General features: G+C 34.7%; 1 protein-coding gene across 10 annotated transcripts in view; it reads right to left on the bottom strand.

Annotated features, from left to right (window-relative positions):
* Wdr47 (WD repeat domain 47) overlaps positions 1–18,348 on the bottom strand; it is a 58,998-nt gene that overhangs the window by 25,449 nt on the left and 15,201 nt on the right. For 4 of the 10 annotated variants that reach the window (XM_048815091.1, XM_048815095.1, XM_048815092.1 and 1 more), the window contains 4 exons: positions 17,147–17,230; positions 12,900–13,005; positions 8,941–9,743; positions 4,573–4,699 (listed from right to left, as the gene is read on the bottom strand). In XM_048815091.1, coding sequence (XP_048671048.1) covers positions 4,573–4,699; positions 8,941–9,743; positions 12,900–13,005; positions 17,147–17,230 — 1,120 coding nt within the window. The remainder of the gene's footprint in view (positions 1–4,572; positions 4,700–8,940; positions 9,744–12,899; positions 13,006–17,146; positions 17,231–18,348) is intronic. The other 6 variants (XM_048815096.1, XM_048815098.1, XM_015505112.2 and 3 more) reach the window with 3 other exon arrangements.

The following is an 18,348-nucleotide window of genomic DNA, read 5'->3' on the forward strand; positions in this document are numbered from 1 at the left end:
TGGCTTTAACTTGCAATCCTGCTGCCTCAGCCTCCCCAGTCACTGGGTTATAGGCATGTGACACTGCCGCCCAGCTATATTTTTACTTTTGTTGTTCACACTTTTCATGTCATATTTAAGGATGCATTACAAAATCCCAAGGTCATAAAAATTTATATCTGTTTTTAAGAATTTTATGTTTTAGGGCTGGGGATGTGGCTCAAGCGGTAGCACGCTCGCCTGGCATGCGTGCGGCCCGGGTTCGATCCTCAACACCACATACAAACAAAGATGTTGTGTCTGATGAAAACTAGAAAACATATATTTTAAAAATTCTCTCTCTCTCTCTCTCCCCCCCTCTCACACTCTTTCTTTAAAAAAAAAAAGAATTTTATGTTTTAGTTCTTACAAGATTCATTTTGAGTTAATTTTTGTACACTAACTTCATTCTTTTACACATAGAAATACAGTTATCTCAGCACCATCTGTTAAACAGACTATTGTATCCCTATTAAATGGACTTGGAATCCTTGCTAAAAACCAGTTGGCCATAAATGAATGAGATTTTTGTACTGTCAATTTTATTCTCCTGATCGATGTCTATTCTCATACAAATACCGTAAGACTGTAGCTTTGTACCAAACTTTGAATCATGAAGGGTAAGTCCCACAAGTTTGTTCTTTTTCAAGACTGTTTTGGCTAGGTGCAGTGGTTCACATCTGTTCTCCCAGCTACTTACCAGGCTGAGGCAGGAGGATCATAAATTCAAGGCCAGCCTGGATAACATAATAAAACCTGTCCCAAAATAAAATTAAAAAGGGCTAGGCATACAGAACTTTGCCAAACATGTGTGAGCCCTGGGTTTAACCCCAAAGGGGGAAGGGGATTGTTGGTTATTTGGACCCCTTACAATTCAATATGAATTTGAGCATCAAGTTTGTCCACTATTGAAAAAGAAACTACAGAATTTTTATGAGGAATATATTGTACTTGCAGATTTCACTGGGTATTGAAGTCTTTGATTTGGGGTACTGGGGATTGAACCCAGGAGTGCATTTTTAATGAACTACATCCCAAAATTATTATTATTATTATTTTTTGAGACAGGGTCTAAGTTGCTGAGGCTGACCTTGAATTTAAAATCCTGTCTCAGCCTCTCAAATTGCTCAGATTACAGGGATTACCTGTAATTCACTGTGCAGCTGGTATTGACATCTTAACAATATTAAATCTTCCTGTCTATGAACATGGGATATCTTAGATCTTCTTAAATAGCTTTCAGCAATGTTTTGTTTCTTTGTTTTTGTGGTACAGGGGATTTAACCCAGGGGTGCTCTACCATTGAACTACAATCCCAGACCTTTTTTATTTTAATTTTTTAAAATTTTGAGACAGGGTCTTGCTAAATTGCCAAGCCTGGCCTTGAACTTGCAATCCACCTACCTTAGCCTTCTAAGTCACTGGGATTATAGGCAGGTGCCACCCATGGCTCAACAGTTTTATAGTTTTCAACATATAGGTCTTTAACCTCTTTGGTTTAATTTATTTCCAAGTATTTTATCTTTTTACATGTTTATATAAATAAATTGCTGCTTTATTTGCTTTTCAAAAAATTCATAGCTTGTATGTAGAAATATAAATGATTTCTCTGTGTGGGTCTTCTACTATGCAACTTTGCTCAATTTATTAGCTTCCTTGCTAATTCCTTAGGATTTTTTTTAATATTTATTTTTTAGTTGTAGTTGGACACTATACCTTTATTTATTTTTATGTGGTGCTGAGGATGGAACCCAGGGCCTCAAACATGCTAGGCGAGTGCTCTACTGCTGAGCTACAACCTCAGTCCATCCTTAGGATTTTCTATGTATAGGAACATGTCATCAATGAATAGACATAGTTTTACCTCTTCTTTTCCAATATGGATGTGTTTTGTTTCTTTTCCTTGTCTAATTGTTCTGGCTAGAAATTCCAATAATATATTTCCAACAGCAGCGTCGAACAGCAGTGGTGAAAGAAGGCATTGTTGTTGTTGTTCCTGATCCTAGTGGGAAAGCCCTCAGTCTTTCACTACTAAGCACGTTAGTTGTGGGTATTTCATAAATACCCTTTACCATTCTGAGGAAATTCCCTCTAATCCTGGTTTCTTGAAAGTTTTTATCATGAGGAAAGTGTTGAATTTTGCCAAATACATCAACTGAGATAATCATGTGGCTTTTTTCCTTAATTCTATTAGTATAATATATTACATTGATTTTCTTCAATTAGGATAGAAGATTATTATTTTTTTCAGAGAGAGAGAGAGAAAGAGAGAGAGAGAGAGAACTTTTTTAATATTTATTTTTTAGTTTTCGGCAGACACAACATGTTTGTTTGTATGTGGTGCTGAGGATGGAACCCGGGCCGCACGCATGCCAGGCGAGTGCGCTACCACTACCGCTTGAGCCACATCCCCAGCTCAGAAGATTATTATTGATATGTAAATTTCTTTTTTTTTTTTGGTACAGGGGATTGAACTCAGGAGTACTCAACCACTGATCCACACCCCCAGCCCCCCCTTTTTTAAAATTTTTTTTAGTTGTTGATGGACCTTTATTTTTTTTAAATTTATTCATATGTGGTGAGGAAATCAAGCCCATATAATGCAAGCATTGTACCAATGAGCTACAACCCCAGGCCTACCAGCCCTTTTTTTGTATTTTATTTAGAGACAGGGTCTCACTGAGTTGCTTAGTGCCTTGCAGTTGCTGCGGCTGGCTTTGAACTCTCGATCCTCCTGCCTCAGCCTCAACTGGATTACAGGTGTGCCCCACTGCACCCAGCTTCTTATGATGTCTTTATCTGTCTTTATGGGAGCCTCATGAAATGAGTTAGAAGTGTTTCCTTCTTTTCTAAATTTTTGGAAGAATTTGAGAAATACTGGTGACACACATACATACACAAATGTCCAGCTCTTCCTTAAATGTCTAGTAGATCTTACCAGTAGAGCCATCTGAAATTATATTTTTATCTGTTGGGAGGATTTTAATTACTGATCCCTCTCTTTACTAGTTATAGGTATGCTGAAATTTTCTGTTTTTTTTCTCGAACCAGTTTAAGTAATTTAACCATTTCATATAGGTTATCTGATTGTTTTATATTAGTCAAAATAATTTATAATTATAATCACTTTTATTATTACATGGTCAGTTGTAATGTACATAGCTTCATTTCTGATTGTAGTTGTCTTCTCTTTTTTCTTTAGTCACTCTAGCTAAAGATTTGTCAGTTTTTTAAATTAATATTTTCAAAGAACTAACTTTTGGTTTTATTGATTCTATCTATGATTTTCTCTGCTTTCGTGTGTGTATATGTGTGTGTGTGTATGTGGCTGGGGATTGAACCTAGGGCCTCATGCATGCTAGGCAAACACTACCACTGAGCTACATTCCCAGTCCTCTAACTTCATTCTTAGCATTTAATAAAAAAAAATTATTCAACTTATTAAAATCAATTAACAACTGTTTCGATGTGGCATGCTGTATAAATTCTCTTCTCAAGCTTGGTGTGGTGGTGCGTGTCTATAATATCAGTGACTTGGGAGGCTGCTGGATGGGATAGGAGGATCAAAAATTCGAGGCCACCCTCGGCTACTCAGGTAGATCCTGTCTCAAAAAATAAAAAGGGGTGGGAATATAGCTAACTGGTAAAGCATCTGTGGGTTCAATCCCCAGTGGCACAAAAAGACAAAAAAAGAAATAAAATTCACTTCAAATACAATTTCTTTTCAAAAACACCAAAGAAAAATAACCTGGAACCTTAGACTTAGGACCATGTCATCAATGAATAGAAATAGTTTTACCTCTTCTTTTCCAAATTGCATGTGTTTGTTTCTTTTCCTTAGACCTAGATAAAAGTATTATTCTGAATTATAAATATTTATTTTTTTGTTCATTAGATCTTATTATTGACAGGCACAATGGCCCACAGCATGCAATCCCTGCAACTCAGGCTAAGACAGGAGGATTTGCAAATTCAAGGCCAGCTTTAGCAACTTAGTGAGGTCCTAAGCAATTCAGGAAGACCCTGTCTCAAAATGAATAATTAAAAAGGCTGGGGATATGGCCCAGTAGTTAAATGTTCCCCCACACCCCCGGTTCAATCCCTGGTACCAAATAAATAAATAAATGAGAATAGAAGAGCTGAGGGATGTAGCTCAGTGGTAAAGTGCCCCTGGGTTCAATTCCTAGTACAAAACAAAACAAAAAAAATTTAGTAAGTAAAATGTAGAGTAATGCCGTTCAAGTGCAAACTAGTGACATTTAAGGTAAATTCAATTATTTGAGTCCTAAAATATTTAAGAATAATAGTGACTACAGTATTTTATATTTTTAATAAATTCGTCTGTTAAAAACATTATAAAATACACAATGGAAGCTAAATATACCATACATTCTTTGGGAAGAGGAAAGAAAATGAGCCAATAATATGTCTAGATCTCTCTCTCCTTTTCCCAAATAGCAGAAAATTCTTTTAAAATTTATACAAAGAGAATAATTATTTGGTATAGTAAATATTACCTCAGAAATGATAGTTATTAGGTGTAATAAATATTACCTCATTTTTTTCTTGCTTAGCTGGTCCTGGATTCTGTGCTCCATTTGCAGGCTCTTTTTCTGAAACTGAACTCTGGCCCAAGACTTCACCACTGATAGGTTGCTGTGCCTCTACGGGTGTATCACTTCTTTCCAAAAAGATGCGGAGAGGGCGGGGGGAGACACAGATGGGAGTGAAGAAACATAAATTTTAGAGAAATTTTAATTCTTAAAAAAATGAATATTTAATATAAGTGCTTATCAACTGCATAAAAGATAAATTTTTTATCTTACTTTCTTCCCTTAAGTAAACTACAAAAAAAAAAAAAAAAAAGGATTTTAAAAAAAGAATGTGTTTTTAGGGAGGAGTATTTTTCTTTTCTTTTTTAGATAGAGTCTCATTGTATTGCCCGGCTCATCTCAAATGCCTAAGCTCAAGTGATCTTTCTGCCTTGGCTTCCTGAGTAACTGGAATGATAGGTGCACACCACTTGCTCTGGATAGAACATGTGTTTAATGAAGGAACCCCACTTCATTACACAAGGAGGATAATCAGTTGTATGGTCTTGGGAAAGTTACTTAGATTCTCTGTGGCTGAACTTCATCTCTAAACTGGATAAGATGGATGATCTAATGCCTATATTCTCTTCATGAAATATAAAGCTGTGATTTTATTATCCAAGCACATACTCTTTTCCTAGTCTCTACAAAGTTTTAAAAATTTTATTAAAAGGCTTTCTTTGGTCTATTTATGCTTAACATAAAAACAAAACATATTTTTCAATATTTTTAATGTATACTAATCATAAACTTCATGTTAGGCTGTCTCTAATATTCTTCCAAAACATTAACAATTTTGAATTTTCATAGCTACTCTGTTTAAAAATTTTAATACTTCATCTATGGATGAATACCAGTTATTTACACAGATTACCTATTGGTACAAAGCACCAGAGGAACAACTACAAAAGTAAAATTATCTCTGCCTTCAAGGAATTTGATTTTAAAGTAGTCTCATAATGGCCTATCCAGATGGAAGTATGTAAAACAATCAAAATACAGAGTGGGATTAAGAAAGCAAAGCTGGATGAGTCAATAGCACAAAGATGCTCTTTAGATAGGAGCCTGTACTCCTGAGTACCTGAACATACAGACAACACACCTCCAGAAAGACCTGGTAAGAATTTTCATTACCAGACTGTGCTGTAAATTCCTAATGATCATAAGTCCCTTTTTAGGTCTATATAATAGAATTTATAAAGAGTTATTAGTTATAAAGAGGATAATTAATGAATCTTCATAAAGTAACACTTCATTTAATTTTCCAATTTATATATAACATCATCATCTTACTTAACTTGCATAATAACTGTGGCATAGGTTATAACTCTCACAAATTCAAAAAACAAGTGATTTTTCCAAAAATTGCAAAGCTAGTAAATAGGACTAGAGCTTGAACTCAGTCTTCAGACTCTAAATCCAGTGCTAGCTCAAGCTGGAAAACACTTCAATTTTGAGACCATAACATTGAATAGCCAAAGCTTACATATTTCAACTGATTTTCTCTGTTTTGAGTTTATTTCTGTTCAAGTGAAAAGATATCCTTACAAAACACCACCGTTCCCTTAAAATCTTTCTTTGCTGTTTTATTTTCTTGTTTACCATAGTAATTTAATCATCGTATTCCAGGTATGTAGTCTGGGATATGTACCTGGGATATGTAGTCTGGGTGTCAGCACATATTAAATCCTCAAAATAATTTTTAAATGGATACTAGCTTCAAACAAATATTAACAAAAGTAACACAAGTAGGAGTCTCTTCATGTGTCAGTTTTAACACAATAATCTAATCAAGTTTTCCAATATTTTAAAAATTATACCTTAGTTTTATAAATTAACTTGTTTCAAAGTAAATTTTTATACTTTATCCACAGCACAATAGCTCTCCCACATCATTTCATTAGCAGTACTTCTCACACACTGCCATAACAAGACTATGAGCTCTGAAAGGAAGACATTTATATTTATTGAGCACCACTCATATGCCTCCCCCTCTAGGAGGGGGATTTTTCTCATTTTACAAGTCCACATCCTTTTATATAGAGGAAATATTTGGAGACTCAGAGACTAAGTTTCTTCCCCAAGGTCACATAGCTAAATGGCAGAACTCAAACCCAAGTCTGACTTCAAAGGCCATGTTCTATTCGTTATTCCATACCATTTTTTCCTCACAAATTTCCAATTTCAGGGGCATGACAAATATTCTCTGAATTATTGCTACTATTTAGCTGATAACATGAATCACTTTTTGACATGTCACATTTTCTCTTTTTATAATGGTCTGGTAACTTATACACTATTTCTATCTTTATTCAGACATTCCTCCATTTCTACTACTTTCTTTATATAAGAAATATCACACATACAGTCAGATTTTGCTAGATTTTTGTGCATGCTTTCTCTCTATACAGACAATCCTACTGATGCAAAAATCCAAACACGTCATTGCTTTTCTGACTAAGAAGCTTGTGTCACTTTAAATACACAGAAGAATATCAGCAATTCCCTCAGAATTGAAGCCCAGCATTCCAGATGATGCAAGTTTTCTCTAAAAGGGAAGGCCAGGAAAAGTTTAAAATAATCTCTACAAATACTCAAGCCCCACATTCCTTTAGGATTTAAACAGAATATACAAATATAAAATTATTATCATCCATTTTCATCCCTAAATATCATCTTTATTTTTTTTAACTTTATTTTTTTTAATGTGGTGCTGAGTATCAAACCCAGGGCCTCACACGTGCTAGGCAAGCACTCTACCACTGAGCTACAATCCCAGCCTCATCTTTATCTTTCAAGTATGAAATACAGAGCAGTAAGTTACCAAATCACCCTGGCAATCAGGAAATCCCTCACTTAACTGATCCTAGGTAGATTACTCCTGCCTTTCTTTAAAAAAAGATTAGAGAAAGTATCGCAACCCTTTCCTCTACAATTTCACAGCTATTAACAGAAAATGCTTTCCTATATATTTACCCTATATGTCTGATCCCTTACCTAAAGACCTCCACTTGCTCTAATAAAACCTTTTTGTTCCATTGTTCTAGATGTGGAACACCTATAAAAACTTAAATAGAACAACAAATATACCACTTAAGGTACATTTACTATGTTTACCAGAACTGAAAACTTTGGACTTACTGGGTTAAACAAATTCTGAGTCCAGTGCTCCTTTCTCCACAAAGAATGTTGCAACTATCCTATGTAATATAAAAAGATTTTTATGCTCTTTTGTGAAATAAATTTGTTGCAGTCAATACTAGTATTTCCACAGTACTAACACTGGGGTACAGAAAACCATCTACATGTTCCAGTAGGTTCCCAGTAAAAGCAAGACAGAAAGTTTCCTAAACCATGAACTAAATAATTGCTAATCAGGAGATGCTAATTCATGCTAGGTACACTGAGTGGTACCTTTAACATTTCTTTCATATGTATGAAGAATCACTAATAGAAGGGCAAAGGGAAATAATCAGAGTTCTATGTAGATAGTTATTCACTACAGTAACACTTACAGTAAACAACCAGATGCTCTACAATAAGGAATCAAGGGTTGGAGGTATAGTTCAGCAAGAGAGTATGCCTAGCATGTGTGTGAGGCCCTGGGTTCCATCCCCAGCACCTCCCCCCAAAATAAACCAATAAGCAATTGTTATGATGTAGTTTTACAATAGAATACTGCATACTTATTAATCACGGATCTCAAGAATGTTTAACAAGCCAGGTACAGTTGTGCAGCCTATAATCCCAGCAGTTCAGGAGGCTGAAGCAGGAGGATCACGAATTCAAAGCCAGCCTCAGCAATGAGGCACTGAGCAACTCAGTGAGACCCTGTCTCTAAATACAATACAAAACAGTGCCAGGGAATGTGGCTCAGTGGTTGAGTGCCCCTGAGTTCAATCTCCAATACCACTTCCCAAAAAAATGTTTAATAATATTAAAAAAAATTCATGATCTTTCAAATGAAAAAAGAAAATTAAATGAAAACATACATTATATTCCCAATCTAAAAAAAGTATTCATAGAAAAATTTAAAAAGAACTGGTCATCTAAGTGTAAGACTGTAGAATTTTAATCTCAATACTATTACTTCACTGTAGTTTCCAAATTTTCTTCATAACACATATTGCCTTCATAGCCAGTAAAAGAGTAGGTTGAAAATAAAAATTTTTCTCTTATAAAAATTTTCTCTTCTTTTAATTATCTGAATTTTAAACCCTTTCTAAAGTTTTAAGGACTAACTTTCAAGGGACTTGCACATTAAGAAACACACACATGAACAAAAAACAATAACACAGAGATTTCCTAATTTTTATGAATAATTGCTTACCGCTCAGGGGATTCCTCATAAATACTGTGACATTCTGTATTCTCAAGCATGAGACTTCTACTGAGGTTTTGTACCCCTGGATAATGGAAGTTAGCAAAGGAGTGTGACATTGGAGAAGTTTTGTTCCCAAGATCTGAGATCCTCTTATCATGACTAGTTAGTCCACAAGTGAGGCCATCTAAAGCAGGATTAAGAGAGCGGGTCATATACGCATCAGCTGATTGAGGTCTTCTCATTGGGGATGATGGATATGGAGAAAGTTTGCTGATGAGAGGAGTCAAAAGATCAGCATATGCAGCTTTTGTAGGTTTCAGAAGTTTGTCAACATGAATATTAAGCATTTTCTGTTCAAAAGCACAAGAAAAGACAGAAGAAGGGAGATTCTGAAGCCATGACAATAAACTTAGATCCAAATCATCACAACCATTACCACATAGGAGGTCGATGCCAAGAAGTACTTCACTTTCTGTAATTTCTTCTCCAGTTGCTTTACTCTGACAAAATTCTACACAGCATTCATAAAGCAGGCCCTTCATCACAAGCTGAAATAAACGATTGTTACTTGCTTTAAAACCAGCCTCACTTAGCTTCCTGTCAGCAGGGATGAATTCTGCAACCATGACACAAGCCTCTTCGAAACAGTGAACTCGTGCAGTGCTAGGATTCCAATCCTTAAACTCAGCATGATTTGTCAGACGAGGCAAAGTCAAAAGTAAACAGAGCTTGCTATAGTCATCTTTAGAGGGACAGTACTCTTCTAGAGCATGTAAACACTGCACAGCTTCTTGCATGGTAAATTCCAACTGTAAAAAAAAATATATACAAATGATAACTATAAAAAGAGGAAATATATATGCATATATATAAAATCACCATAAAAAGTAAAATATGAAATCTGAAAAAGAATATAAAAGATAATTTCTGAGGTAATAGAATACACATACAATTTGTAGATGTGTAACCATTTTCAACTAAGGAAACAAAATGTGTTCAACAACAAAAATAAAAAGAATAATTTGATTAATTAGCACATCAAACTTTTATCCATAAATTAGTGCTCTAATTCAGGTTTTAAATTATCATTTTCAGGCGGCTGGGGTGTGGCTCAGAGACAGAGCACTTGCCTCCCACATGTGAGGCACTGTGTTCAATCCTCAGCACCACATAAAAGTTTTGCAGTCACCAGGATTGATGAGTGGTACATTGGCCTGACAAGGGTTTGGGGGCAGAGAGTAAAGAGATGGATGCTGAGAAGAAAATACTGGATCCACAGTATTAAATACTGACTAATTAAGACTTTTAAAGTAAATAGAGCTTTAGATAAATAAGTTGAATAATAAAGATCTATAAGACTGTGATTACAATTGCTGTTTGTTTAGATGCATGTTTTCAGCAATGTTAGTAAGTATAAATCTTAGGTTCAGATCATTGGACTTGTAACAGCATTGTGTTTGTTGAAATAAAACATAATAATTATATAACTTCTCCTTTATCATCAACTTACAGACATAGGAAAATGAGGCACATGGCCCCATTTTACATAAGGAGAAATTGAATCTAATAAGTAACTTGGTGGAAGTGAAATTTTCAGAACCATGCACTCCAAGTGTAGTACTGTTATCCAACAGAGTCACTAATTTATCTTAAGCCAGGCATAAAAATTCCTATCACTTAGTTAACATTTTTATTTTGATACTGTTTGTCAGAAAGGGAATAACTAACCAAAACCCAACTCTTAAATTTTCTAGCCGAATAAATGTGTTTAAAATAAAATGGTATTTCAAGCAGGTGTGATGTGATGTGAATTGAATAACAAAGTAAAACCTCATACACATATCTTAAAGGTAGAGTTTAATTTTATTGTGCATTTTTAAGTGTGAGCCTCTTTGTATTTACCCTTTTACTTTCTTTACCTTTTGGTAAAACAAATCTAGCGATTCTCAGGCCCCACAAAAGCACACCCTTCATAAAACCTTAATTTAGTTTTTCTTCAAAGGCTTTGTTACACTTAATTGTCTGGCTAACAGGGAGGAGTGATGAATCAGACAGATGCTAGCTTTATATGAGTAACAACTTTGAATGTCATTGCCGATTTAATCATTTTATGCCATACACCTGTCCTTTGAGTCAAGAAAAATGTTCAGTAACCCTCCTCTGACTCTTAAGATTATGCCAAAAGTAATCCCCTGTGCCCTTGCTTTGAAGAGAAGGGGGTTATTAAATCCATGTATAACTAAAAATTGTTTAAAAAAAATTGTCATTTTCAGATGTATAACTTTTTCAAGGTAAGAAAAACTGAGTTTTTTCAGAAGTGAAAACTAAAGCATGCTAATATTTGCTTGTTTAAAAAGTCTTTTATTTGGCTTATCTAAATAACAAAAGATAAAATAACCATTTTCTTAGTTCCAACTTGCCTTAGGGCAAATTTGCAAGGGGAAAGAAATCAAACCAGAAAAAGGAAACATTTAAACAGTTGATTTACTACAAAAAAATAGTAAAGATAGACTAAAAGGAAGCTTAGCTGAGAGATAAATTATGACAGGTATCTCAGAGCTTACCTAGTCCAGTCTCCCAATCTTACATATAGGAAAAATTAAGATGGAGATTTAATCAAGGTAATTCAGTTGATTAATGACAAAGACAGAATAAAAGTTATGTCTCCTTTATGCTATGTTCATGTATGAATATACCACAATGAATCATATATATATATATATATATATATATGTATAAAAAATATTATATTAATGATTTATATTATATATGTAAAATTATAATTTACAATTAAAATCCCACTATTACGTACAGTGGGATAATGTATAATTATAATACACCAATTAATAATGTTAAAAAAAGAGGTCTCTGGATTAATGTCTCAGTGTTTCTCCCCCACACACATCATTATCTGGCAGACATTTTTCTATTATACATGAAACTTCCACTTTAATATTGTTTGATCTTTGCTTTGGTCTGAATGTCTGTGTCCCCACCAAATTCATTTCTTGAAATCCTAAACCCCAAGGTGATGATATTAAGAGGGTGGAGTCTTTGAGAAAGGATTAGGCCATGAAGGTTCATCCATTACTGATGAGATTAATATCCTTATAAAAAAAAAGACCAAGACTAGGAGTGTAACTCTATGATTGAGAAGTACTGAATTCAAGCCCCAGCATTACAAGGAAATTGTTTAAAAAGAGCTAGAGAAACCCCAGGAAGAGCAAGTTAGTCTCTTCAACCATGTGAGAATACAGTTAGAAGGTGCTACCTATAAACCAGAGAGCAAGCCCTCAACATATGTTGAACTGCCAGCACCTTGATTTTGGAATTCCCAGCTTCCAGAACTGTGAAAAATAAATTTCTGTTGTACATAAGCCACTCAGTTGACTGTATTTTGTTTAGCAGCCCAAGTGGACTAAGACAGTTTAATTCAATGAATGCTTACTGGAACTTGATAAAAGTGTACTTGGCTTGGATGTGACAATACTAATATTAAAACTTCAAATTTTGTTTTTTTCTAGTCAAAATGAATTTAATACTGTTGAATTTAAATAGTCTCTCTCTCTCTCTCACACACACACACACACACAAACAACATTTTGAAAAAAACTACCTCGGGATCAAAGGAAATACTAAAAAGGCAGAAAAAGGAAGTAAACATAACCAATCCACTTCTATAAAAAGAAAAGAAGTGATGACAAGTTATCAAGTCAAACATCTACTGCTATCTAACTTACCTTAAACAAAAGAGGAACACAAGCTCCTCAACTAGTCAGTTGTTCACATATTATCTTGTCTTAAATCATGGAACACTTTAGAAGCACTACAGATTTAAAGTACAGCATTTGCAAAACAGCAAATCTTGCCCCATCCCATCTCATAAATACTTTGAAAACCTGTGATAATAATCTTGTTTTAGTAAATAAAATACTTATGACTGAAAACAAGACTATGGAGCAAACCTTCAGGAATAAAAATCTTACATGCTGGGGTTCATCTTCTGCTGACATTGCATTGTTAACACATAAAGCTTCTAAAAACTTCTGTTTTAGGATAATATAACGAAACCTGTGAAAAATAAAAAATGAAGTATTAAAATGATTAAAAAGCTGAATGAAGCAATGTCAAAGACTAGGAAAAAAAAAAAACTCCAGTTTCTGAAGCAAAACAGGCCAAGTTTGATTGATTGATCCATGGATTGATCTCTCTATTTATGCATGCACATACGCATACAGTGCTGGAGATCAAATCCAGGACCTCCAGCAGGCTAGGCAACTGCTCTACCACTGGGCTACATCACCAGCCCCACTAAATTTCATTTAAAGGACAATTTTTTTTTTTTTTTTTTTTTTTCCCAAACAGACTTCTTTGGGGCTGGGGTTGTGGCTCAGCAGTAGAGCACTTGCCTAGCACGTATGATGCCCTGGGTTCTATCCTCAGCACCACATAAAAATATATTGTGTCCAACTAAAAAATAAATATTTTTTTTAAAAAACAGACTTCCTTAATTGGGTGCAGTGGCACACTCCTAAAAATCCCAGCTACTTGTGAGGTTGAGGGAGGGGCATTGCAAGTTTGAAGCCAGCCTGGGCAACTTGGCAAGATCATGTCTGAAAATAAAAAATTAGAAGGGCTGGGAATATAGCTGAATGGTAGAGTGTACCTGGATTCAATCCCCAAGACCATATATTTTTTTTCAAGAGACTTCTTTAAAAAATTAATTTACTAATGTCTGATAAGTCAATTTACTTTCAGGCTACCATAAGTAACTTTGACTTCAGAAAATTATTAAAATATTTTACTAAGCTTCTTATCCTCTTGAAGTCAGAGTAACAAGTAATCAATTCAACAATGAGAGAAAGGACTTTTAAATCAAATATTAATTCTACACAAAAATCCAGTTTTATGGAAGATGTAAAATGTCACCTAATTAAAAATCAAAGTCCTTTATATTCAAAATGTTTTGTTTTCTTGAAACATTTCCCTTCATTGTAAATTTTTTAAACTTTATTAATTTTTACAAATGATAATTATAAATATTTATTATGGTACAGTGTTATATTTTGACATATGTCTACACTGTAGTAAGACTAAATCAAGCTTTATTTTCCAGCACCAGAAATGTCTAATTAAAAATGAACCAGAAGGGTAGGAGGAAAAAATAACATTTCTGTAAAGTCACAAAGTAACTACAAGTTTAAAACTCTTTAACAAGGGATTTTTAGGGAAGGAAATGAGAAGCACTTTAAAGAAAACGTATTTTGAAGAGTTAAAAAAAAAAAAAATGAACTTTCATTCTTTCAGCCAGTGTTGTATCAGCAAATATCCAATAAAACAAAACGCCTAAGCTGGGTGTGGTGGCACACGCCTGTAATTCCAGTGGCTCTAGAGGCTAAGACAGGAGGATCACAAACAAGTTCAAAGTCAGCCTCAGCAACTCAGTAAGATCCTGTCTCTAAATAAAAAATACAACATACAAAATAGGGCTGGAGATGTGGCTCAATTGTCGAGTGCTCCTGAGTTCAATCCCTGGTTCCAAAAAACAAAACCCAAAACCCCTGCCTTCAAGAAGAGTTATCTAATAAATTGTATGTACAGGATTCAGCAAGGTATCAAGGCGTGCAAAAAAAAAAAAAAAAAATTCTATCAGAGGGTGTGCAAAGTAAAAGATGTAAGAAACGATTTTAAAAGGTTATCAGGAGTGTGTTAAGTAAAATAAGAGATGGTGAGATGAATAGTATTCCAAATAAATGAAGGTACAAAATCAAAGAGTTATCAAATAGCATTGTATAAATAGAGAATCAAAAAATAAAAGATTAACTTCCACTACTGGTAGAGTAACTTACACCTTACTAATATTTTTGCAAATAACAGTGCTAAATCCTAGATAAAACACACACACAAATGCACAATCTGAATGCATCAGAGAACAACTAAAAACTGGCACAACTAGAGGGAAGTCAGTTCTTGGAAAAATAGAACTTGAAGGGGTACAATTCAAGGGCATAAGGCATTCCAGCTGAAGGCATTCTCTAGTCCTTAAAGAGTAAGCCAGAATTCAAGCAGAAAGCTTCAGTTACACAGGCTTGAGTCAGCAAAAACTTTGGTACTACCAGACCAGATGAAAAGTGAGAATTCTTAAAGGAGGAAGATACAGAAGAAATACACAAAATTCTACTGTGTAAACTCAGTTGCCCAAACCTTTGGTTATCCCCTAAACTATTAAGATGAAATGGAGGGCTGGAGCTGTGGCTCAGCAGTAGCGCACTTGCCAGGCATGTGTGAAGCATTGAGTTCGATTCTCAGCACCACATATAAATAAATAAAGACCTATTAACAACTAAAAAAATATTAAAAAAAAAAAAAAGATGCAATGGAGATGCCAAGTAACAGAAGGGTCAAACAGAGAAGACTTTTCAGCTGGGATCCATGAGAGGAGAGACAGAATTTGCTTTTTGAGGTTAATGATGTGTGTGCATAAAAATCAACAATTTTTAACAGAAGGCAAACAGAATTCATTTCTCAAGAATGAATATGCAATGGAAGAACACTTTCACAAAATAACTAATTTTTTTATTTAAAAAAAAAAAAAAGGTGACTTAGGAAAAAAGGCGATAATTAGAAACGGAGCCTGATATGACCAAAAGTTCATACTAGCAAATAAGAACTACACTAGCAAATATGCAGCTACTATAAATATGTTAAAGGACTTAAAGGAAAATATCACAATGGCCAGGCATGGTGGTGCATGCCTCCCAATGACTTGGGAGGCTGAGACAAAAGGAACATAAATTTGAGGCCAGTATGAGCAGCTTAGTAAGACACTGTCTCAAAAAATAAACAAATAAATAAAAAGAGCTGGGCAAGTAGCTCAGTGGATGTAGTTCAATGAATGAACAGACAGAAATATTTCAGCAGAAAAATTATAAAAGAAAAATTTGAAACTGAAAAATATAAAATCGGAAACAAAAAATTCACTATCATCAGATGGCTTAGAGAAGAATGAATCAGCAGGGAGAGGTGACACACACCTGTAATCCCAGTGAGTGGCTCAGGAGGCTGAGGCAGAAGGATCACAAGTTCAAAGCCAGCCTCTGCAATTTATTGGGGCCCTAAGCAACTCAATGAAACCTTGTCTCTAAATAAAATATAAAAAAGAGCTAAGGATTGTGGCTCAGTGGTTAAGTGCCTTGGTACAAAAAATCAGTGGATATTAAATCAATAAAAAACAATATAAAAACAATTCAGACTAAAGAATACAGATAAAAAAATATTTAAAATAATAAAGGGTTGGAGATATAGTTCATTGGTAAGAGTGTTGCTTAGCATGTCTCAGACCCTATGTTTAATCCCCAGCATTGTGAAAGAATAAATAAATAAAAGCCTCAGTCCTGTGGGACAAAACTCATTTAAAAACCTACAGATTGGGGTTGGGGTTGTGGCTCAGTGGTAGAGCACTTGCCTAGCACGTGCGGGGCTCTGGGTTCGATCCTCAGCACCACATAAAAATAAAATAATTGTGTCCAACTACAACTAAAACAAAATACTAATACAACAACAACAAAAAAAAAAACCCTACAGATCCAGAATGGGGTTGTAGCTCAGTGGTAGAGTGCTTGCATAGCATGTGTGAGGCACTGGGTTCAATTCTCAGCACCACATATAAATAAAATAAAGGTCTATTGACAACTAAAAAGAATTGTACAGGTTCAAAAGTTCAGCAAATCCCAAGCAGGAAAAATGCAAAACACATACACTTTTAAACATAACACAATTAAGTACATCATAATCCAATGATAAAGAGAAAAATGGAAGGAAGGAAGAAAGGAGGAAAAAAAGGAGGAGGAAAGAGGAAAGTAAGGAGGGATGGAGATAAAGATTACAAACAATAAAATGAGGATAAAAAGTACAGTAGACTACTCTTCAGAAACAATGGAGGCCAGGATATAATAGAAAGACATATTTGAAGTCTTTATACTATTATAAAGAAACAGTCCTCATGACCTTTGGCATATGGCCACTGTAGGCTAAGTAGATTTGCATATCAAATTTTCAAATACTTCAAGTACAAGTAACTAGTTCTATAGAAGTACTCTAACTCAATGGGATTGAGTGTACTCTGAGTCTTATTTTAAAATTTTTGTTTTATTGTTTCATTTTTTCATTTTCTACCCCTTTAAGACACTAAAAACTTCAAATGAAATCTTACCTTTTTTTGTCAAATTTTTCCATACATTCCAGAGGCTGAATGAATTGAAGAACTTCATCCCATTGACCATCAAGGATTAGCTGCCTACATAAAAACCCAAAATATTATCAAATTCGGGTTATACTAACAGATAACAGAATAAGTGACAAATTAGCATTAAAATTTCACAAAGCACATAGTGAGATTAACATTTGGTTCTTTAAACACTAAAATAAAATGAACTTTTTCACTTTTTTTTTTTTTTTTTTTTTTTTGGTAATGAGGATTGAACCTAGGGATACTTTACCACTGAGCTACATTCCCAGCCCTTTTTACTTTGAGATATGCTGATTTGCCCAGGATAGCCTGGAACTTATGATCCTTCTCCCTCAGCTTCCCAAATTGCTAGTATTATAGGTATTCACCACCAAGCCTGGCTAGTTCACATTTTCAACAACATATGCTATATGATAAGATCTGTGAATCAGCAGCCATTCTTCATATTAATATATTTGTAGGGGTTTTTTAAATCTTTTTTTTAGTTGTTAATGGACCTTTATTTTATTTCTTTATATGCAGTGCTGAGAATCCAAACCAATGCCTCATCCGTGCTAGGCAAGCGCTCTGCCACTGAGCTACAACCCCAGCCCTATCTGTGATTTTTGACCTCTGCAAAAACACGAGACTAAGTTTAAATGTTCCTTTATTTCCCCATTCATCTTACGGTTTTAAGACTAGTGTGCATTAATTAAAGACCAGGAACTGTGGATATGGCTCAGTGGTAGAGTGTTTACTTAGCAAGCATGAAGCTCTGGGTTCAGTCCCAGTAATACATAAAAACAATCACCACCACCAGTGTGTAGGCATGTTCTGCTCTCACTAAATCAATGGTTCTCAACTGGGGGGTGATTCACCTCTTCCCCTGGGGGCATTTTTGGTTGTCACAACTGTTATCTAGTGGGTAGAGATCAGAGATGCTGCTAAACATCTTACAATGCACATGACATCTCCCTAAACAAAGATTTGTCTGGCCCAAATGTTAGTAGTGCCAACATTGTGAAATTCTGCTCCAAATTGTGAATTCCACATCTTTAAGGAACTTGAAACTAAAGGTTAGATTCTGAGAAAAAAAACAGCAAAGAGCCCAGGACTACAAAAACAAAACTAAAAGGCAACAAAGAGTAAGAACAAGTTTTGTTCTACTCTAAAGGGCCTATGGGAAC

This window comes from Marmota marmota, unplaced genomic scaffold (assembly GCF_001458135.2).
Source record: "Marmota marmota marmota unplaced genomic scaffold, marMar, whole genome shotgun sequence".
Taxonomy (NCBI): domain Eukaryota; kingdom Metazoa; phylum Chordata; class Mammalia; order Rodentia; family Sciuridae; genus Marmota; species Marmota marmota.